This window comes from Leopardus geoffroyi, chromosome C3 (genome assembly GCF_018350155.1).
Source record: "Leopardus geoffroyi isolate Oge1 chromosome C3, O.geoffroyi_Oge1_pat1.0, whole genome shotgun sequence".
NCBI classification, from domain to species: domain Eukaryota; kingdom Metazoa; phylum Chordata; class Mammalia; order Carnivora; family Felidae; genus Leopardus; species Leopardus geoffroyi.
In genome coordinates, this window is record NC_059338.1 from 9,173,114 (window position 1) to 9,195,990 (window position 22,877).

Consider the following 22,877-nt stretch of genomic DNA (forward strand, 5'->3'; position numbering starts at 1 on the left):
CGTAGTCACTGGGAGGGTTCAATGAGATAATGATGTAAAATCCCCATCACAGTGCCTGGCACACATTAGGGGTCCCATAAATTGTGGCCTTTATCATTCCCATAAAATCTGGTTGATCAAGACAAGAATTCTAGTGTTTATTATAAGCCAACAGTCTACTAGGTGCTGGGAATCCTGTAGTAAATGAGGCCACATTCACCAAAGGGGTTAAATGATTCCATTTCTTGGTGAGCAGGGGGTGGTCAGAAAATTATTTAACGTTGTCATAATACATTATCATCACTTCAGATAAGGGACATATTTAGATGTGTCTATTTTTCAAAAATCAGGTGAGGGGGGTTTCCGTCGATGTAAACTCTAGGCAACAACTTTCCTTGAGTGCCTCAGTGACACAGATACTAACCACTTAGATCCACCCATGAAATGGAAGCATTTCAGGTCAGACGACCCCAGAGAAAGGACCCGCTGGCTGACTGAGGAGGCTCTGTCCCCAAATCCTCAGACGGAGGAGAAGGGGCATGGGAATGAGGAGGAGGCCGCCATCCCCTGAGGCTCAAGAGACGCTCACTCGCCTCCTCCTTCCACAGCCAGGTCCGGTGGAACCAGCCTCACTATCTCCAGCCCAAAGCGGTCACACAACAGTAGATACCGTTACTGCTGCTGTTAGCCCCGCCCACCATGAGCCCCGCCCACCGCTAGCCCCACCCACCATAGAAAGCTCCCCACGCTGCTCGCTGCTCTCCTAATCCTTGCAACAGCCCTATGAGGTCCTTCTATTTTCCAGATGAGGGAAGTAGGCCTTAGAGCGGTTTATTCATGTGTTTGTTCAGAAATACCGTGGGGATACCGAAAGGAGGAGGACGTAGTACCGCCTCAAGGCCATTGACAAGATTAAAAGTCAGTTGGGATGGTTTAGGAACGAAAGACCCCAAACAACGGAGATTTGGGAAGGCTTCCTGAAGGTGGTGGCATTGGAGCTAGGCCTTGGCCGCCTTTAAAAGTGGGTCAGGTTTGGACGGGCCCCTCACGGGCTAAAGGCTCTGAGAGCAAAGGCCTGGGGGAAGCCCAGGGGTTCCTGTGGGCTGCAGGGGTGGGAGGCAAGGCCAGGGGCTGGGCTGTGACAGAGGCCTGAGGCCTGACCGCCCAGCTAAGGAGAGTGGATCTAATCTTGAGAAGCAATTAAGAGCAGCCACTGGAGGTTCTGGGCTGAGGAATCCCGCTCTCGAAACTCTGCCTCGGGGAGATAAATGGGGGGGGGGGGGGGGCAGCTCGAGGAAAGACTGGAGCAGAGAGACACGGGGGCTGTCAGAGCCGCCCGGGGAGACGCGGGGCCTCCCCAGGCTAACAGGCCAGAGCTCCAGCGCTGGGCTCCCAGACCAGTCCTTTACCACAAGCTCTGTCTTGCTGTGGCAGGAGACTCCGAGTCTCTGAGCCTCCTGGCCCACCTCCTTGGGGGGGAGCCCTCTCTCTCCCAGCTGGGAGCCGGCCGCCCCCCCCCCTCCACCCTTCTCTTCCTGGGTCATGGGGGCAGGAAGGTGGGCAGGCGGCAGAAAGGAGGGGTTGGGACAGAAGGGCTGATACCCACTGGCCTCTTCGCTGGCTCAGGGTTTGTGTGGGCTCCGAGCGAGGGCAGACGGGCTAGGAAGAACCCGCCAGAGCGCAAACCCATTAGCTGCCTGGCCCCCCGAGTCCCCCGCCTGGCTGTCTGGTTCCATTAGAAGCAGCCCCGCGGAAGTGAGCACTTTTCAGAGCGGGGGTTCACCAGGCGGCTGGCTGCTCCCCGAGAACAGGGTGGAAACACACTTGACTGGCCTGGCTTCCATTTGCAGACTCGGCCAGGGACCAAATGCTTCCTGGATGCCCCGGAGCCATCACGGAACATCAGCTCCCACATTTCTGAGCTGCTTTCAGCCAAAATTATCCCACTAAATGCAGAGACGTGGCCGGCCTGCCAGGCCACAGGCAGGCACTCTTTTTCCAGGGAGTGGACTGTATACGGGGCGCTGCTTTAATCTAGAAGAGGGCCTTGTCATGAGGAGTAAGGAGCCTGCGCCTTCTACAGGGGGGAGAGGAGCCCTGGGTTCGGTGGGGACCAGCCCCCTCCTCACTGCGTGATCTTGACCAGGTCACTGCGTCAGAGACCCTTTGCCTCATCTACAGATTAGATCAGTGGGTTTTCCAACTCAGAGTGTGCGTGGCAGGGCAGCGGGGAAGGTGAACAAGAAGGCTTCAGATCTCCTGCTCCTAGTTCACCCACACTTGTTTGTAACATGCACATTAGGGGGCACCTGGGGGGCTCAGTCGGTTCAGTAACGATCGGCTCAGGTCATGATCTCACAGTTTGTGAGTTTGAGCCCCGCATCAGGCTTTGCACTGACAGTGCGGAGCCTGCTTGGGATTCTCTCTCTCTTTCTCTCTCCTCTCTCTGCCCGTCCCCCATTCATGCTTTCTCTCTCTCAAAATAAATAAATAAACTTAAAAAAAATTTTTTTTGGGGGGCGCCTGAGTGGCTCAGTCGGTTGGGCGTCCGACTTCAACTCAGTCATGATCTCGCGGTCCGTGAGTTCGAGCCCCGCGTCGGGCTCTGGGCTGATGGCTCAGAGCCTGGAGCTTGCTTCAGATTCTGTGTCTCCCTCTCTCTCTCTGACCCTCCCCCGTTCATGCTCTGTCTCTCTCTGTCTCAAAAATAAATAAACGTTAAAAAAAATTTTTTTTTAAAAATTTTTTTAAAGAAAGAAAACGTACACATTAACCTTCCAAACATGCTTTCTCTTGGAGACAAGACTTCATGGCTTAATTTTTTTTAATCATTAAACAAGACGGCCTTTAAGGTCTGTTTCAACTCCAACATTCGTAATTTTTATTATTTGAGTATTCTCTATGAAAATCTGAAAGGAAAGTACTACCTGGGCAGGAATTATCAGGGACAGGACCCAGGTCCAGCAGCAGGGTTCAGGAGGGGAGAAAGAGGCAGGGGCCTTCCAAGAACTTTCAGGGCTTGTTTCCAAGTGCAGGCAACAGATCTCTCTCTCTCTCTCTCTCTCTCTCTCTCTCTCTCACACACACACACACACACACACACACACACACACACACAGTCAGGAAAATGTGGCCTTGATCATTTTGTCTGAAAGCTGCATAAATATCTTCCCAACCACATATTTGGTGTTTCTGGAAATTGCTCCCTCAACTTAAATACTCCCCAGAGCAGAGACTGACTCTTTTTCTTTTTCTTTTTTTAAGTTTTATTTATTTAAGTAATCTTTACACTCCACGTGGGGCTCAAACTCACAACCCAGAGATCAAGAGTCACACGCTCTGCTGACTGAGCCAGCCAGGCGCCCCACAGCAGAGACGGATCCTTATAATTTTTTTTTTTTTTTTTACTTCCAGGGCCTGGTTCAATGAATGCTTATTGAAATGAACTTTTCTAGAACCTTTCAGCAAGAGAATACCCTGGGAGCAAAGATCCCATAGGGGTAGAATGTAAATCAGAGGTGCATATCACCTAGGTATAATAATAATAATTATAATGATAATGATAATAATAATAATAATGCCACCTTACTGCCACCAGAGAGCACTTAAGAAGTGATTTTATAAATCATAGCTCCTTTAATGTTCATAAAGCATGTTACCCTGAAAGAGAAAAGGAAACTGAGGACAGACATAAGCTTAAGTGGTTTGCGAAAGGTTACACGGTCCCCGTGTCCGGAGTATCTGTTCAGTTCTCTTTACTCCTCACGAATGAAAGTCCGACAAGAGCAGAAAGACTTGGTCAAGCACCGGAACGACAGGGCAGGGAACAGGAGACACGGCCCTGCTGCTCCCACACCAGAGCACCCCCTCCCCTCCCCCCACAAACTGCACTTACCCTAGACCCAGGTCACAGGAGGAGCACGCTTCCCGTGCGGGTCCCGCTCAGACCCATCCTGGGCGAGGAAGGCAGGATGCATAGACAGTCTATCCAGGTGGTTCAGAGTCCAACTCACCGCAGCTAACACCGAGGGTCCTAGATGTCCTGTGTCATCTGGTTAATTAGGCGAAACGTGTCTGGAGCCCGAGGCCACGACGCCGTTCAGTGTCCCGGGGCTGCTGAGCTCCCCCAGAGCTTGGCAAGCTTAATATAGCTCCCGGAGTGAAACTTGGCCTCGGCCTCTGCACACAGCCCAGTTGGCCAGGACCGAAGCTTTCAGCTGACCTTTCAACCCCAATCCCTCTGTACAGACATACGGTCCAGGAATAGCGAGCGTCCCTGCCACTCACACGGCTGTGAAGCCGAACGTGTCGGCTAGGTTTGGCTCAATCAGACCGGAGCCTGGTTGCTAAAAGCAGCCTTGAAGGATGGGGCCTTGCCCACTCCCCACCCACAGGCCCTGTCACTGGCTGTCACCTCACCCTGCCTCACTTCTTCGCAGATAGAACGATTGCTATGTGAAAGCACCTCGCTCGCTTGTGTCGTCTCCGTCTCACCTGCTGCGGTCTAACTGCCATGAACGTGAAGACATTAGCCACCTTGCTCCGCGCTCTCCCCCAGAACCTTCGAGAGCATCAAGTACCGCCAGACGCAAAGTCGGTCCCTGTGAGTAGTTACGTGAAGGACCACGAACGCCCCAGCAAGAGTTTCCTTGCAGCCCGGAGCCTCAACGTGTCCTTCTGTCTCTTGCCTACTGGCTATGACCTGCCTTCCTGGGGTCCGTTCACAAGGAAGAGCGTGAATAAACCAACCTCATCAGGGTCTCATGTTCTGAAGGCTACGTGTCACCAGCGCTGCTGGCATAAATACCTGCCCATCCCCCGGCCGTCCGGACCCCGCTCCTCTCGTGGAACACACGCCTGGGAAGGTCCGGAGTCCTTGGCTTCTGCTCCTTCGGTTCTGCTCTTAGCCCACCATAGCCCACAAGACACTGCCTTGCAATTTGCCCACATGACGTGCCACGTCCGCAAGAGACACCTTAGGAGCACTGATTAGTCATCTTTCATTTTTTTCAAGTTTGATTTACTTATCTTGAGACAGAGAGTGAGTGAGTGAGCAGAGGAGGGGCAGCCCCCATGTGGGGCTCGCACTCAAGAACCGCGAGACGGTTGGGGCACCCGGGTGGCTCAGTCGGTGAAGCGTCCGACCTCGGCTCGGGTCATGCTCTCGCGGTTCGTGAGTTCGAGCCCTGCGTCAAGCTCTGTGCTGACAGCTCAGAGCCTGGAGCCTGCTGCGGATTCTGTGTCTCCCTCTCTCTCTGACCCTCCCCTGCTCATGCTCTGTCGCTCTCTGTCTCAAAAATAAATAAAACATTTTTTATTTAAAAAGAAAAAAAAAAAGAACCACGAGATGGTGATCTGAGCTGAAATCAAGAGTCAGACACTTAACCGACTGGGCCACCCAGGTGCCCGGATTACTCATCTTTTAATCCTTGGTGGCCAACAGAAGATCTTGGGGTCACGGATTGAGTCAGCACAGACCACAGCAGCAGGTGAATGCAGCGTCATGAACACAGAGTGGGGGTCAGGACACCTGGGCTTGAACCCGTGCTCTGCTGCTGACTGGCTGGGAGACGCTGGATATGTCACTTGAGCTCACTGAGTCCTGTTACTTCATTTGTGGGATGAGGGCTTAGACAGAATTCGTGGTTCTCAGCTGGGCTTTTACCAGCTCCACAAGGGCCAAGATCTGGGATAGGAGAGAAATGTACACTCTGAAGAAGATCCTATAGGTGAAACCATCAGATGACAAGTCGGGGTGAAAAGGGCCAGCCAGATGTGACCCACAGGAGTACTTTGCTTGGCCTGTGCAAGCTTCATGTCTTTGAATTGCGACGGCTTCAAGGGAAGGGGGCAGCTCCCTGCAGACCCCACCAGCCCCACTGATCTATGTGTACCTGGCCCTGGCTCCTGTACTCAAAGACCCCCAAGGTATTCCACAGATCCTCAAATCCCTGAATCGAGAGCCTTCTGGAGCCGTTACTGGCCCTAGAGTTCTGTGACTCCACACAGCTTTGCTTTCAGACCCTGAGCACACGAAGCCTCTTGAAAGGGATGGTCTGGGGCTAGTCTCTGAAGTTCTCCCTGTGGTAGAAAGACTGACACAATGGGAGTCCTGCCTCTTCTCCCAAACTATTTATCCCAAGGAAGCTTCAGGACCTACTAATTCTACCTCTAGATGTGCTGGCGTTTGGGGCAAGATGGCACCAGCCCCAAACTGAGATACCCATAAGTGGAGCCCATGGTGGATGGGATTACTGCTCCTAATTCTTCACATCCTTTGCACTGTGTACCTCCTGCTAAAATAGTCACAGCCTATTTCCCTGCCCCACAATGTTGGAGTCAGCCATGTAGTTTTCTCAGGCCGAGGGGATACCAGAGGGCATGATGCGAGCAGAGACTCCACCTTACCTTTCTGGTTTGGTTTTGGCTTTGCGCTCCCGTGAGACACCACGAGAAAAGCATGCCCCAAGTAGCTCCTTCAGCCTGGGACATGAGGAGCAGACTTGCACCCAGCCTGCAGCCTAGCCCAGCTCGCCTACCACCTGAAACAGAGCCATCCCAGCCAACAAAAATTTGTGAGTGAGGAACATACACACACACACACACAAAATGTGTGCGTTTGTGCACCATGACAACTTGAGGACTGTTTGTTACACAGCATCACTGCAGCAACAGCTGACCACTACAAGAAGGGAAGGTTGCCGACCTCACTGCGACACTACTAGAAGGAAGGAGAGGCGACTGGCCATGCTACAGCAGCGTCTACTATGCACACACCCCCTCTCCTCTGTTGTAGCAGAAGCACTAGGAATTGGGTGAGGCTTCCTTCCTTCCTGAGTTTCCAGTCTTTTCCTCTATCTCAGAGACAACAGGTACGTAACACAGTTTGCCATGTTCTGGATTGATCCGTGTGCCATCCCCACCTATTCGTCTCTCAACTATAAGCTCCTAGAGAGCAAAGACCGTGTCCTGAGCGTTTCACATCCACCACGGCATGTAAGAGAGCACCAGGCACTTCAGTGACTTGATAAGTACTCATTAGATTGAGAAGAACAGATGGGGTCCGTCCCAAGGATGACAAACATCCCTCAGAAATGGTGAGATCAGTGCCAGGGCTGAACCATTAAGCCACAGGGGTGACCTCTGAGCCACCGTCTCCTCCATCACGAGGCGTCATCAGTTCTCAGGGGCTCCCCCGCCTGAGGACACCCTTAAAGAAGGTCCGGCAGGAGACACGTCTGCAGAGACGACCCAGAAAGTACACAGGAGGCACCCACCGAGTGCTGGCCCGGCTCCAGGAGCGGCACGGGTGACACCATACAGGGTGGCTGGAAAGTCCCACGGGAGGACGGGCACCTACCTGAGAGCTGGGCGGGGCAACCAGATTGATTCCCGCAGGCGCAGCCAGTGCTCCTGAGGGTGGGCCCATGGCAGAGGCGATGACTCTATATGGAGAGCCCAGGGCATTGAGGGGCGTCCCCACCGCGCTCAGAGTCCGTGGGGCACTCACGGGGGTGTCTGTGTAGTTGGGGTGGCTGTCCATTGGCTTCCCTGTGGACAAGGCTGTCAATGGGCTCACAGACGTGGAGCTGGAGTGGCCGGGGGAGCCTGGAAAGAGAAGAGCAAAGGTGATGGGAGACTGGGGGGCACAGAGGTGGCCCCTGTGAGAACAGAGACCACCCCCAGCTTGTTTCCCGTGCCCTTCCCCGCCTTCCAGCCCCACTGCATATCCGTGAACCCCAGGCGCTCACACCCCCACTGAGCGCGTAGAATAAAGGCAAATGAAGAAGAGAGAGGGAGAGGGCCTTCTCTAGGACAGAACATCACTCACTCACGTGCGGTGAACGTTGACTGAGGTCCAGGTACTATGCCAGGTGCTGGGGTTTCAGAGCCCAGGAGAACCCCGTCCCTGCCATCAGGGGTCACGTTCCACCATGACAACGGGGCAGCAGACGCTATTGTCACGCCCTCGACTGCCCGTATCTTTCGCAGCTTTGTGCCTATAGAGTCCTTGCCCTGCCTGTCTCTACTGCACGGGGCTTCGTCAGCCCTCAGGGAAGAAGACGCAGGATGGCCGTGCGTGGCTTGATGGCCACAGGAGCCCAGGAAGGCAAGGGCGCACAGGCCTGCCCAGACCCTTTCTACCTCGAGGCCCAGGGAGCTGCGGTCCCGGGTGTCCACGGAACAGCCCCTGGGCACGTGGTTGTCTGGTACCATTTTTCCCAGGCTGAGCTGACTCCAAGCTCCCTTAGGGTCAGTCCCAGCTCAAGACGACAGAGAAGGAGGGTGCCCCACTGGCATCCGAGGCGCCCAGCACGGAACACGCTCTCCCTAAGAGAGGAGCTCTACACCTCAGGATCTGAGCAGCAAAGAAGAGACTGGAAAAATGATAGGGCAGCCCACCCTGTGTCATAGAACTACTTCCTTGTGTGGTCGCCTGTTCGCTCAAGGAGTATCTCTTGAGTACCTACCACGTGCAGGATGCTCTCCTAAGTCTTGGGAGATATCGGGGGCCACTAAGGGTAGTGTTAGGAGCAAGATACGTGGGGCGGGGCGGGGGGGACATGCCCCCTTTGAATTCCGGGGGGCAGCAAAGCACGTCAGAAGTGCACCTGGAGAACTATTTTTTTATTATTGAGATATCATTGACACGCAACATTGTATTCGTTTCAGGGGCAAAACCGAATGATTCGGTATTTGTTTATACTGCAAAATGATCACCCTTAATAAGACTAGTTAACATCCGTAACCACACACAGTTGGAAATAGTTTTTCTTGTTGTTGTTTTTTTTTTTTTTAATGTTTTATTTGTTTTTGAGAGACAGAGATGAGCGCGAGCAGAGGGAGACGCAGAAGAGGAAACAGGCTCCGGGCTCCAGGCTCCGCACCAACCCCGACGCAGGGCTCGAACCCACGAACCGCGACATCACGATCTGAGCCGAAGTCAGACACTCAACTGACTGAGCCGCCCTGAATGTTTTTTTTTTTTTTTTCTTGTGATGAGAACTTTTAAGATCTACTCCCAGCAACTTTCAAATATACGGTACAGTACTATTAACTATAGTCGCCGTGCTGGACGTCACATCCCAAGAACTTACTTATTTTATGACTAGAAGTTTGTACCTTTTCACTCCCTTCACCCATTTCTCCCGCCCCTATCCCTACCTCTGGCAACCACCAATCTGATCTCTGGTGCTATGAGCTCAGTGTGTTTTCATTATTATTATTAAATTCCACATAAGTGAGATCATACAGGATCTGGCTTCCTCTGTCCGACTTACCTCACTTGGGCATAGTCCCCCAAGGTCCGTCCGTGTTGTCACAGACGACAAGAGTTCACTCTTTCTGCTGGCAGAATAATACTCCATCACATATACAACTTTTATGCGCTCATGGATGACACCTAGGTTACTTCCACATCTTGGGAATTGTAAATAATGCTGCAGTGAACACGGGGGTCGATACACTTCCTTGAGCTCATGTTTTCTCTGTGCAAAGACTCTTAAACATAAATATTCCACTGGAAAAAATGTTAGCCTAGAGTTTCTCTTGAGCTTCTGCGAACACGCCTAAGGTCTCTCTGGGGGGAGAACAGCCAGTCCCACGTCCAAGGAAGCTCTGACCCTCCTGTCATCCTACCCGGGGAGTCTCCATCAGGGACAAATGTCTCATTAACAGATAAATCCCAATCACCCTGTTCTAAGTAGCACAGCTGATGGGGGCGGGGGGTGCCTGGGCAGCCCAGTTGGTTAAGCATCCAGCTTCCGCTCAGGTCATGATCTCACCGTTCGTGAGTTCGAGCCCCGCGTCGGGCTCTGCGCTGACAGCTCGGAGCCTGGAGCCCGCTTCGGATTCTGGGTCTCCCTCTCTCTCTCTGCCCCTCTCCTGCTCCCACTCTCTCTCTCTCTCTCAAAAATAAATAAACATTAAAAAAAATTAAGTAGCACGGCTGAGGATGAATCACTTTCCAGGGGTCCACAGAGGAGTGGCAAAGGGGTTCAAATGAACAGGTCGGACACTTACCACCTATCCTGAATAGCATTAGGCAAATTCCATGCGTTAACTCACTTCCTCCTGACAATAAGCCTGTGGGGACCATTTCAGGGGCTCAGCCTCCCCCCGCCCCCAAGCTGCTCTCTGTTCCAGGATGATTTGCTCTCCTCTCCATTTCCATGACGTTCTTATTCCTCCTTCAAGGTCTAAGTCAAGTGTCCCCTCCTCCAGGAAGACTTCGCTGGTGTTCCCGGACTCGTCTGATGCCCTTTTCTGTTTTCTAATAATAGCCTGTGTTTACTCCTATCCCAGCACTGATTCCACTGTGTCGCCATATTTGTTTATTGCCCTGGCTTTTCCACTCAACCGAGAGAAGGGGAGAAGTGTCCATTTTCGCGTCCCCACCCCTAGCATGGTACCTGGCGCTGCCCGGGGGGATAAGTGACAGAGCCTAGGTTCGAACTGTCGGTCTGAAACCCACGCTGCCTCCGGTCTGTGTTGGCAAGGACAGCAAGGATGACTGGGAGAGCCACCATATCGCAAAGTGCAAGATGACTCAATTACGAAGTGATCTCAAGCTGCAAGTTTATCTGAAGGAGAGGGAGAAAAGGGCAGCTTCCAAGAACTCAAGCCGGAAAAACCAAAAATCTTCCCAGATGGCCACTGATTGGAAAGAACAATTTTAGACTCTTCTGAGGCCCAGGAAGGCTGTGACATTCACAGAGGCCAACGTATATCTTGAGCCTGTTACTAAGATAACATGTGACAGGTGAGTTGGAAGCCAGCCTGTCTTGACGGGCCAGGAGCCCTGCTCTCCCCTGGGACAGCAGCCGTCCAACCCCCTGGCCGTTCCCTTCCGGCTTCGGCTTCAGACCAAAGGACCCCACAACTCTCCTTTTTACTCTGCTTGCGTGGGTCCCAGAGAGTCTGTGCCTTGTCACTTCTGCACCCCGACAGCAGGCCCAGAGCCGTGGGACAGACAGGAACACCACTTAGCTTCACACCCGCCTCAACCCAAGAGCTCCGGAAGTGTGCCGCCTGTAACACGGTGGTGAGGGACACCTTCGGGGTATTTTAAGTGGGTGTGGGTGTCACAAAATATTAAGAGTTTAAGAATTACTTTTACTGTTTCCTTCTATTTATAGCAGGTGACTGGGCTTCTATTTTTGTACAAGATTGCCTTTCTAAAAATAGCTATTTAAGTTTTCAAAAAGAGAGTGAACTGACCTAGGACAAAGGATACTCGGTCCGGAGAAGGTCACGGGAAGAGTGTGCAGAGGGAATGACGGGTAAGGGAAACGCTGACCTGCACAAAACATACAGAAAACGTGGACTTTGGGGAACTCACAAGTTGTTCCAGGAACAAAAGGAGATGAGCTGAGAGCGATTGAAATTAAAAGTATATTGCTTTTGGGGCGCCTGGGTGGCTCAGTCGGTTAAGCGGCCAACTTTGGCTCAGGTCACGATCTCACGGTCCGTGAGTTCGAGCCCCGCCATCGGGCTCTATGCAGACAGCTCAGAGCCTGGAGCCTGTTTCAGATTCTGTGTCCCCCTCTCTCTGACCCTCCCCTGTTCATGCTCTGTCTCTCCCTGTCTCAAAAATAAATAAAAAGTTAAAAAAAAAATTTTTTTACAGTATATTGCTTTTATTGTTAATAATAATAATATTAGGACAATCGGAATATACCATGATGCTCTGAATGGTGTGTGGCTGGGACGCCTGGGGGGCTCAGTCGGGTAAGCGCCCAGCTTCGGCTCAGGTCACGATCTCATGGTTTGTGGGTTTGAGCCCCGCGTCGGGCTCTGTGCCGACAGCTCGGAGCCTGGAGCCTGTTTCGGATTCTGTGTCTCCCTCTCTCTCTGCCCCTCCCCCACTCATGTTCTGTCTCTGTCTCTCAAAAATAATCATTGAAAAAAATTTAAAAAAAAAAAAAGAATGGTGCATGGCTGAGACAGAATGAAATAGAGTTAAAGCTTGGTTTGCAACGGCCTTAAATATGGCGTGTTTCTGCTAAGTCAGTGACCCAGAAGAGGTGGGCTATTTTAAAGCTACATTTAACAAAAAAGAAATTCGCCCAGCATCGGGCCCCAGGCTGCCAGCCTGACAGCACAGAGCCTGTTTGGGATTCTCTCTCTCTCTCTCTCTCTCTCAAAATAAAATAAACTTAAAAATTTTTTTTTCAATAAAATTCACAAAGACAGATACATCTTATGCGATCCCATTTTGGCTCTTTGCCTCTCCCAAGACCCAGTGGCTCTTAGACATGAATAGCTTTGTTTTTAGAAGAGGTGGAAAGAGGGGCGCCTGGGTGGCTCAGTCAGTTAAGCATCTGACTTCAGCTCAGGTCATGATCTCGCGGTTCACGGGTTTGAGCCCCGTGTCGGGTTCTGTGGTGACAGCTCCGAGCCTGGAGCCTGCTTGGGATTCTGTGTCTCCCTCTCACTCTGCCCCTCGCCTGTTGATGCTCTGTCTCTCCCTCTCAAAAATGAACATTAAATTTTTTTTTTTTGAAAAAGAAAAAGAAGTAGAGAGAAAGCCTCTAATGACAAAGTGTTTCCCAATGGAAAATTAACCCGTTCTCACAGACAGGCACCACCGCATAGCTGTTGATGGCACTTTTACCGGCTTCCCTCCCTCTCTTTCCATTTTCTCATAGCCACAGGGGAGCCACAGCCAAAAGGTACTAGACGGTTTCCAGAAACCTGGTTTCTCGTCCAGATCCAAAGTCACGGTTTCCTCTAGTGTCTCCCTCTTGCCCCTTCAGCCCGGTTCGCCCTGGCCCCCTCCCCCCCAACAGCCCTGCTTGCTTCCTGACCCTACACCCTCCTAATCTTCTTTAGCCACAGCCAGATTGTGCCCGATGCCCGATGCCGGGGAAATGCACAAACCCTCTACTCCGCAGAGTTGATTCTCTTTGCTCCGGCAATGACTTTTTAAAATAAAATCTCACTCATCTGACGGGAAAGGGCTAGTGCGTTTTCCCAGGAATTTCTGTTCTCTGTTGGCCAGACACTTAAGAAAAATCTTTCATATTTCTGGGCCTCATTCTGCCCAGGGGTCTCCAAGACCCCTCCCAGCCCTGCTCCACGCACATGGGCGGGAGGAGACGGCCCACGGGCATCTCAAAGACGAAGCGTGGGTCCCAGTGATCTGACACGGTCTGGGTCTGGACCACTTTCCGAGGGGCCCCTGCTTTCGGCAACTGGACAGCGTTAGACCTTCAGTCTGAGATGCTGAGCGTCACCAGCAATCAAAGCTGTTCGGGGCACATACGCTGTGATGACTGCAATGATTGCTGAAGTCGGTGTGTGCCTCGCGGCACGACGGCGTCCGGAATGCAGCCCATGCACGATACAAGACTCCGAAGCCAAAAAGTCCTAGGCCGGATTCAAGGCTGCACCTCTGTCCGGTCCCATAAACTTGAGCAAGGAAGCTGACCTCTCTGAACCACAGTTTTCTCACCCGAAACGGAGGCACACATGCCTACCTCATCGGACTGCGGACAGCACCTGGGAGTACGGGCCCTGGGGTAGCAGGTGCAATAATTCACCATCCAGTAGATGCTGTGAGGGAGGAGCTGTGTCTGGCTCGAGGGCCATTATAGAAGATTATGTACGTGGAGGGCTTAGCCCAAGCCAGGCCAACAGTTAATGCTCTATTAAGGATGGTCCTTGCCATACGCTGGTAAGGACATACCAGTTGTTTACAATATTGAATTTTCTGGATTGGCTAGTAAATAACCACTGCTCTGAGCCCGGAGCACCCCTGTCCCCCTGGCCACTCCACCCTTCCCCCAGCATCCCCCAGATCACCCCGTAATCGAGCTGGCACAAACAGGTCCTCCACACGACCTCCAATCTGACTGCCTGCTGCCCTACTGGATGTTACACACTTTTCATTTCTATCCCTTGCTGCTAACGACTGCCATTGTGGTGCCCAGCACTGTGCCTGGAACACAGAGATGCTCAAAACATACTAGACAACAGTATGGGATTGGCGTTGGGATAATTTTTTGTTAGTGAGTAGAACTATATAGAGTCCATCAATAGAAATTCCTTGCATAGGGGCACTTGGATGGCTCAGTTGGCTAAGCGACTGACTCTTGATTTTGGCTCAGGTTATGCTCTCACGATTCCTGAGATCGAGCCCCATGTAGGGTTCTGCGCTGACAGCACAGAGCCCGCTTGAGATTCTCTCTCTCCTCCTTCTCCAACCCTCCCCACCTCCCACTCTCTCTCTCTCTCAAAATAAATACATAAAATTAAAAAAAGAAATTACTTGCATAAGAAATCTACGTCCCTGGTGTTTACCAAACGTAAAATCTCTGAGTAAGGAATTGCACGCGTGTGTTGGGGGGAACAGGGGGGCCTTTGAGAAAGAGAAGTCCCGGGGACCCAGAAGGACAGAATTCTTAGCAAGGTGAGGAAGTTGCTTAGCAACTCATCCTCAGCCAATGGAAGGAAAATGTCAAGCATGCGTCTTTCTGATTGGCCAGACAAGGGAGCGAATGGCTTGGTGTTTCCACCCCTTTGCTGCAGGCCCCCTAACAAGCCTCTGCCGGATGGAATGAAAAGTTGTAATGAATCACTGGCACTGGTTAATACACACCCACAGGGAAGGGGACGGAGGTGAAGATGTGCTATTTCTGAGAGCCAGGACTCTCCATTTGAAATCAAAGGAGCATGGCAGGGCCCAGGCCCGTGTAACTCCCTCCCACTGGGTCGCAAGCGACCATGCACACCCAAGCCCGGCACCTTGTCTCTAGCGGAGGAACACGGTGCACGAGCCCCAGGATCGCAGACCGGTCAGACAGCCGGCTCATTCTTCCCAGTCTAAGGGAAACTTACGCACACATCCTTTCCCCTCTTGGCTCCTAACACACAGGCAGGCTGCTGAATGAGGTGGGCAGAGGCCTGCTACCGAGGCCACTTTAACTGACACTTTAATCACCACCTCCTTCGATGACTAACAGACAAACAACAACAACAGATCATATTCATTGAGCACGTGCCACAAGCCAGACATGATTCTCAACACGTTACCTATATGGACGCATTGCATCCCTACAAGCCCTGTTAAGGTTGGGATGCTTCTTCCTACTGGACAAAGGCAAAAGCTAGGAGACAGAGAGATTAAATACAGCGCCCGAGAGAATGGGACTAGGTAGTTAGACAAGTGGCACCTGAACGGATGAACGGAGAAGGGAAAGCAGGGGATCCGCAGCCCCACCACGTGTCCCCTGCTCCGCAAGTCCCCCGACCAGCTGTACAGACAGACAGCTCTCCCCGCCCTCCCCACCCCGACTTGAGGCCTCACTCTAGACTTTGACTTTGATCCTGGCACTTTTTTTTTTAATTAAAGATTTTATTTTTTTTAAGTAACCTCAACACCCAACGTGAGGCTCGAACTCACAACCCCGGGATCAAGAGTCATGTGCTCCACCAATCGAGCCAGCCAGGAGCCCCCTGACACTGGCACATTCTGACTAAGACACTCGCCATCCTGACTCTGGCCCCTCACGGCTCCAAGCTGGCCAGGGCTCCCTTCAGCAGGGTCCCAGCTCGGCCTGTCCTTTTCCCCTCCCTTCTTCGGTAGAAGGGGTGCTCAATGCCACCGAGCTGGTACACATTTCTGACATTTGAGTCATGATCAGCGTGTTCAAAAGCACCTGCACGTAAACCTCAGCCCTTCACAGCCACCCTGACACTGGGCAGAAAGGTGTTTCACAGGCACAGAGCTCTACATTTTAGCAGGTGCCAACCCCCAGGTGGGAGACACTGAACTCCTAGGGAATGAGGAGCAGAAGCAGAAGGCACATCTTTCGAGGAGAAGCCTTCTCTGCTACCGAAGCATTTTCTGGGTTTCTCAACGGGGGGGAAACAAGGGAACGTGATAGAAGTGGAGAGTGTGTGTGAGAAGGGGCTCAGCGCCCTGGCCGCAATGTGAGGACCCAAAGACCAGGGGCTGATCCCTCGCCTGCCCTCCGCCCTCCCATCTTTCAGAACCTCCCAGGACAGCTCCTCACGCTTCCTGCTGTCCCTGAAGGGGGGCTCCTGGCTGTTGGGGGGGGGGGAGGGGTTGCTTCCTCTGGTGCTTGGGGGAGGGGGAGGGCCCTGTGATATCCCTTCCTCCCTCTCCCTCCCCTCCGCTCCCTTCCTGCGCCAACCCCCCCCCCCCCCCCGCCTTCTGCCCCACCTCCCCTAAAATCCACAGAGATGGAGGTAGTGAAAAGCAGGCAAAGACCGATCATCAGCCTCATTATTACCAGCATTATATATAATTATAGCAAAACCTTACTCATTTTGATCAATTGAGAGAAAAAAATCAGTCTCAGTTCGTGACAAGTTGGCAGATTACTTTTAAATTACAATTTTCTTACTTCCAAGTAACACACGGGAAGAGTTTGTATTGAGTCCCACAAGCTAATGGTTATGAAGTGGAGATTTTACAAAATCTGCTTTAAAAAGGCTTTTGTAATTAACACCCCGTTAATATGCTAATGACGCTCCTTTAGGCTTTTTAAATTGCTTGAAAACAGATGTAACTTAAATGGGGCAACATTGCTACCACCTTATTTGCCCCACAAACCCTTCTTTGTTTTTTATTTATTTACTTTTTTTTTTTTTTTTTTTTTTTTGGTGAATGAGCAAATAGAAACTAGTTCATACCAGGACCAATTTAATCACCTTTCCAAATTAATTGGGTCATAAATTAATAAGGCAATATTGTTTGGGCTCAGAAACCAGACTTTCAGGACTCAAAGAACCACCGCATTTTAGAGAGAAGAGACAATGATCGCTGAGAGGTTGCCCAACTTGCTCAAGGCGAAACACTGGGTCTTCTGACTGCCAGGTTCAAGGTCATTCCCTGTACCAGATACCATCTTGCACTCATTAACTGTGCACTGCTTATTTCCACGTCAGTTATTGGCTCAGGCAGTCAAAAATATATTCGTTGAGTGCCTACTATGTGCCAGACCCCAGGCGAGGCGCTACGGATAGAGTGGTCCCTCCTGGGGCCCACTGCTTATTTCGTGTAAGCTTCAAACGGACTCAGAGTAGTCGGTAAGGCAGAAATCATCCCCATTCTACAGATTTAGAAAAACGCGTTCAGAATGATAAAGTGACCTTTTCAAGCGCGTGTTGTGAATCATTAAAGACCTAGAATGTGAGTTTGGTCTAGCACAATTTCTGCCAACTTTTCTGCATGTAAGTAATGGCATTTTGCTTGCATCCCACCTTTCCCACTCAGGACCAAGTTATGAACCTTGATGGTGCAGGTGGAGACCATGCTGTCTCTAACTCCTAAGAGGGACCTGGGGATCCTGGAGCAGGGGCTCTGCTAACAAGGAACACGGCCTGTCCCTTTAAACCAGTCCCACATACTGGTTCACAGCGCACCACTTTGGTCCACCAGGACACTGCCATGAGTGGTTCAGGCATTTGCTGAGGGCCCTCCCTCCTCACCCCTTGTTCCTAAAATCCTTGAACATCAATTTACTCCACCTCCAGCTCTCGAACCCACTCCCTGTTTCTGTCTCTCTGGACTTCTTTTTCAGATATGCTCTCCCTGATCTCTAAATATGGATGGACTTCTAAAGACTGCAGTCTTCTTGGGGCACCTGGGTGGCTCAGTCGGTTAAGATCCGACTTCAGCTCAGGTCATGATCTCACGGTTTGTGGGTTTAAGCCCCGCGTCAGGCTCTGTGCTGACAGCTCAGAGCCTGGAGCCTCCTTCGGATTCTGTGTCTCCCTCTCTCTCTGCCTCTCCCCCACTCATGCTCTCTCCCTCTCTCTCTTGCTCAAAAATAAATAAACATCTCTCTCTCTCTCTCAAAAATAAATAAACATTAAAAAAATTCTTTTAAAAGACTGCGGTCATCTTAACATATAGTGAATAACATCCCTGGTGCAATGTGGTCATTCATATCAATGTTATCATAGCATCATTTGTTCTCAGGTTCTAAATACCTAGATTCCTTGGACCTATCCACTGAACCCCAGTCCCAAGAAACATGTCTGGAAATAATTCATCTCCAAACGTATGCAGACTTCAGAGCTTGTAACTAGTTTATCGTTCCTTCAGGACAGGAGATGAATTCTAGCTCTCCTCGTCCGGCAAACCCTTGCACAAGCCAGATACTCAGCCAGTGTGCACTGAACAAGGGACTGGCATTCCCAGAACAGTCTAGAATATTCTCTCCCTGATGATGATCTCTAACCTTTGCTCTGCTCCCCTCATCGCTGGGACTGAGCAAACACAGGTACCTTGAGCCCCAAACTCTCCAAGAGACTGCTTCTCCACGACACTAATGACCAGCAAAGGAGGGACAAAGGAGATGCTGAGTCACAGAAATGAAACTCAGGCAAACCAGCCCGGAAGAAACATCCCGACATATGTGTTAAGCACTTTCCTGGCCACTCCTCTGACTTCTTCTAAACGCTTTCTGAATTAAAGATCACAAGCTTTTCCATTTTTTTTTTAAGTTCAGATGCTGAATTCTGAAACCCCATCAGGAATCTGAGCTTGATTCCGAACCTAGAAACTTCCTGTCTCCCTTCCCCTCTCTCAGTCACAGCGTCTGATAAAGGCAGCAGGGCAGGCCAGGTTGTCTGATGACTCATCCGAATCACTGGCCTGGGGCCAGGGTCTCCTGAAGACTGGAGGGGCTGGAGGTCCCCCGTCAGGGCTGTCTCCTGCCAGATCTCAGAGCGCTTGCCCTAGAACGGTTTGTTAAAACAGAACTTTCGGTAACAGGCACAGAATCCACCTACTTTGCTTTGTCAGCACCTCGTGGTTGTGCCGTCTGATGCTTTCAGAACAGGCACACCTCCCCGAAGAAAAAGCAACGTACTTTAGAACTACAGTGTCCAAATTTTCTGAAATGGAAAAGGGGACCTTTTACCAGGTGTTCACGACTTGTCCAGGCTTTATTTTATTAACCCTTTGCACTGCAGACAGCTAACACTGACCCTACGTGGTGAGTAGTACTGAGTTATTTTACCAAGGGGCGGGAGGGCTCTCTGTGGCTTCCCCGTCCCCCCACTTTCCTGCCACCCCAGGTGGCCCCCAGGGGGCTCAGCGGAACCCAGTCTGAAGACCACAAGAAGCTTCCTGGGGAAGCCACACCTGCTTCCCCAAGCGTCCTCACCTGTGACTAAGGGGCCACCCTCATGACCCACAGGCCTCTCTGTCTAGCTCTCAGGATGGCACTCTGTGGCAGGGAGGCTGGGGGGAGGGCTGTTCAGAGCTGACGATCGCAACCACTGCAAACCGGAGAACATTCAGAAATGGTAATAACACTTCTCCAGAAGGATCCCCTAGGGGTCAGCAAACATCCTGAGACACAGCACATCCCTGTGCCTTAGTTTATGCGACTTTAATTATGGCTACTCTCCCACATACCCCCCCCCCCCCCACAGAAGCAGCAAAGACCCAAAGGTTCAGAATCTGGCTCTTCAGAGAACAAGTTTGCTGAATTGCACCCTAGAATGTAAAACTGGGTTCCACATGTTAAAATAAAGTGGGGTCCACCTGGAACTTTCTTTTTTCTTTTTTTTTTTTTTTCAAGGTTTATTTATTTTTGAAAGACTGAGAGAGAGAGAGAGTGCACACGAGCGCAAGCAGGGGAGGAGGAGAGAGAGAGAGAGGGAGACACAGAATCTGAAGCAGGCTCCAGGCTCCAAGCTGTCAGCACAGAGCCCGACGCGGGGCTTGAACCCATGAACCGCGAGATCATGACCTGAGCCGAAGTCGGACGCTTCACCGACTGAGCCACCCAGGCGCCCCTCACCTGGAACATGTTTTGGATTTTTGTTTAATTCGTCTCTTCACGTGCCCGGTCCCCCTGCCCCCACCCCATCATTTATTCATTGCTGCAATTATGCACGGTCCAAGAGATACATTGTGATCCCTAAGAAAGTTGTCAAGGGCAAAGAGTAAGATCTGAATATGGTAGTTGTTGTTCTCATATAGAATTCACCCATTGGTGGCAGATCTGGGACTCCCATCTCCCCACCCCACCCTCCCTCCACTCTACCCCTCCCCCACCCCAGCAAGCGCAACACGGGGCTTGACCCCAGCAGCCCTGGCACCTGCCTGGATTTGGATCCTGGGTCCGCCCCGTATCAGCCGGCTGATCTTGAGCAGTTTACTAAACCTCCCCGAGGCTCTACATTCCCATCTGTGAAATGGGGATGGCGATAATAGTGCCCTACCTCCAGGGATGCTTGACAATATTAAATGAGATGGTGCTTGTAACGCCCGGGGTAGGAGGGTCCGGCACATAGTAGGTGCCTAACAAACATGAGCTATTACTCTCACTCGTTTCTGAAGCTCACCAAGCCAGGACCCGGATCAGTCTCCTGAGAGCCACCCAAAGCCAGGCGCCCTAGAAAATAAGCGACTGCCCTCCCTGGGTCTGTGGGTCTTCTCCTTTCAGACAAGAAGGGAAAAGAGCAGCTTCCTCTGGGAGCCTCTGGCAACCCAGCCACCCAGTCGTGGTGGCAAAGTTCTCCACAGATACAGAAGCTACATAATGAGGGGAAGGAAGAGGTGGAGAATTTAGATAACTCTTTGCACAATTTCTTTCCCCGGTTGCTATTCAGCTCTCTATCTCCTGGTAAGACTGTAAATGTTTCAGAAAATAGTTTACACTAAATATGTTCCTTCCTAAATCTCATAAACAGTTACTCCTTCCTACATAAACCCTAACCACTTACGTCCACGGTAAGGTCCCAATTAACCACCCACGCATTTGTGGAAGGGAAAAATATGTTCTGGCGCACGCATCCGTGCACGCACACTCACATTCACATACACACACACACACACACACACACACACACACACACACACATCCTCTTATTGCCCGCCCCCCCAAACATACACATAGGCATGTGCACACCCGTCCGCCCAACTCACCCCCCTCCTCTATGGCTACTCTTGGGTAAGAAGCCAGTGTTCTACACAAAGGGTCAGGGTCAGCTGGGTGGGACTCTCGCAAATCAGCCCGCCTCCAGGAGAAGCACCAGTTAATACTCCAGAGGTCCCCCGCTCCTGAGTGACTGCTGAGCTATCCCGGGTTCTTATTCCTCAACGGCCAGGGCCCGTGTCTGCAACCACTGGGCAGTGCCGAGGCCGGACTGGGCTCCTCACCCCAGCAAGGGGGTGCTGTGCCCCATAACTTCCCGGAGCGAGTCCGTGGCCCGTGAGGGGCAACTCAGCAGAGCAAGGATTCTGGAGCCAGACCACCTGGGTTCAAATCCCTTGGCAGGGGGGGCGCCTGCGTGGCTCAGTCGGTGAAGCGTCCGACTCCGGCTCAGGTCATGATCTCGCCATTCCCGAGTTCGAGCCCCGCGTCGGACTCTGTGCTGACAGCTCGGAGCCTGGAGCCTGCTTCGGATTCTGTGACTCCCTCCCCAGCAGCCCCTCCTCCCTTCCCCCACTCGCTGTCTCTAGCTCTCAAAAATAAATAAACATTAAATCCCTGGCAGGGCTATTTTCTAGCTACAAGACCTTCAGCAAGCTTACTGCGCCGTGCAATGCCTCAGTTTCCTCGCCTGTAATGGGAGTATGATAATCATGGTGGCTGCTCAGAAGGTTGTCGTGAGGACTGAACAAGCAGAGAGTGCAAAAGCTTACAAGGGTAGCTGGCCCTCAGTAAGAGCCACAGCCAGCGTACTTGGTAACTGAAATGCGAGCCTCCCCCCCGCCCCCCATCTCCTTGTCACCCCGAGGATTACCGCACAATTGGATGGGGGAATTACAGGCTTTGTTTTGCCATCTTCTTAGAGGCAGCGACCGTCCCATCCAGGCAAACGGATCTCTTACTGAACAGCTGGCCCTCATCACGGGGCAGGGCAGGGAGCAGGGACGCTGGTACCTCTGTGAGGTCACAGCAGCCCAGGTAGTCGCCACCCTTCGGTCGGCTTGACCAGTCCCTTGTTCGCTGAGGGGCTGATGATCTCACATCTGGTGAGCATGGCCCCAGATGTCAACCCTCGTGCTGTTTCCCAAGGGTGACTTTGGGTCGCCAGAGAGCCTCACGCAAATCGCAGGAGCCCCCTGTGGTCCCATTTGCTCATACATGAAACGGCAGGGGGTGTGCCAAATCACTGCATGTGTACAGGGTGGCTCTCCGTGTTGAGGGTGCAGGTGGCAGCCACCGCAGTCCTCAGTTTCCCCCGTTCCTGGGGGGTGGGGGGGGGTCTCCCTCACCACGGGCAAGTTCTCAGACAGACCTCCCCGGAGCAGGGGCTGAGCTTCCACTCAGCGTTTCAGCAGCCTCTCCACAGGTGCGTGCAAACAAAACGGAAAACATCAACAGAACTAAACAAAATAACTCTTCTCCTCCCTCAGGAACGAGGAAAAGTCGCATCCGAGGGAGACAGTTCCGCAACCCAATTGCCCTCTTCCCTCCCACGCCCCCCATTACCGCATCCTATCAACCTCCACGGCTGCACTCTTGTGTTTCCTTTTATCTGAAACCTACTTACGCTCAATGAGCTCCCACCACGGTGAGAATCTGAACCCGCAAAGTGCGTGGGTCCTTGCGGTTTTAATTTTATTTGCCCAGATTCCTAATTCATTATTCGACAGGAATGTTTGATCTTTAAGTGAGCTTGTAGGTGACTACCTTGAGCAAAATGCAGGGGATGAAAATAATAATTTTTATTAAGTACCAAATACATAGACAACACTTTATGACTGCTTTGTCAAGCGTGAGCACATTTAATTCTCCAGACAATACTCGGAGGCTGGGCTGATCAACTCCATTTTAGTGATGAAGGCACTGAGGCTCAGAGAGGTTCAATATCTTGTGTAACATCACACAGCGAGTAAGTGAACCAAGTTCAGCGCTCTCTCTCTCTCTCCCTCTCTCTCTCTCTCTCTCTCTCTCTCT

General features: G+C 51.7%; 1 protein-coding gene across 5 annotated transcripts in view; it reads right to left on the bottom strand.

The window, feature by feature from the left end:
- RXRG (retinoid X receptor gamma) overlaps nucleotides 1–22,877 on the bottom strand; it is a 44,404-nt gene that overhangs the window by 19,251 nt on the left and 2,276 nt on the right. Inside the window, exons 1-2 of one of the 5 annotated variants that reach the window (XM_045455411.1) lie at nucleotides 10,003–10,036; nucleotides 7,340–7,587 (exon numbers count right to left, since the gene is read on the bottom strand). In XM_045455411.1, coding sequence (XP_045311367.1) covers nucleotides 7,340–7,587; nucleotides 10,003–10,021 — 267 coding nt within the window. In that variant the 5' untranslated portion in view covers nucleotides 10,022–10,036. Of the gene's footprint in view, nucleotides 1–403; nucleotides 590–3,874; nucleotides 4,119–7,339; nucleotides 7,588–10,002; nucleotides 10,037–22,877 lie in introns of those variants that run through there. The other 4 variants (XM_045455412.1, XM_045455415.1, XM_045455413.1 and 1 more) reach the window with 4 other exon arrangements.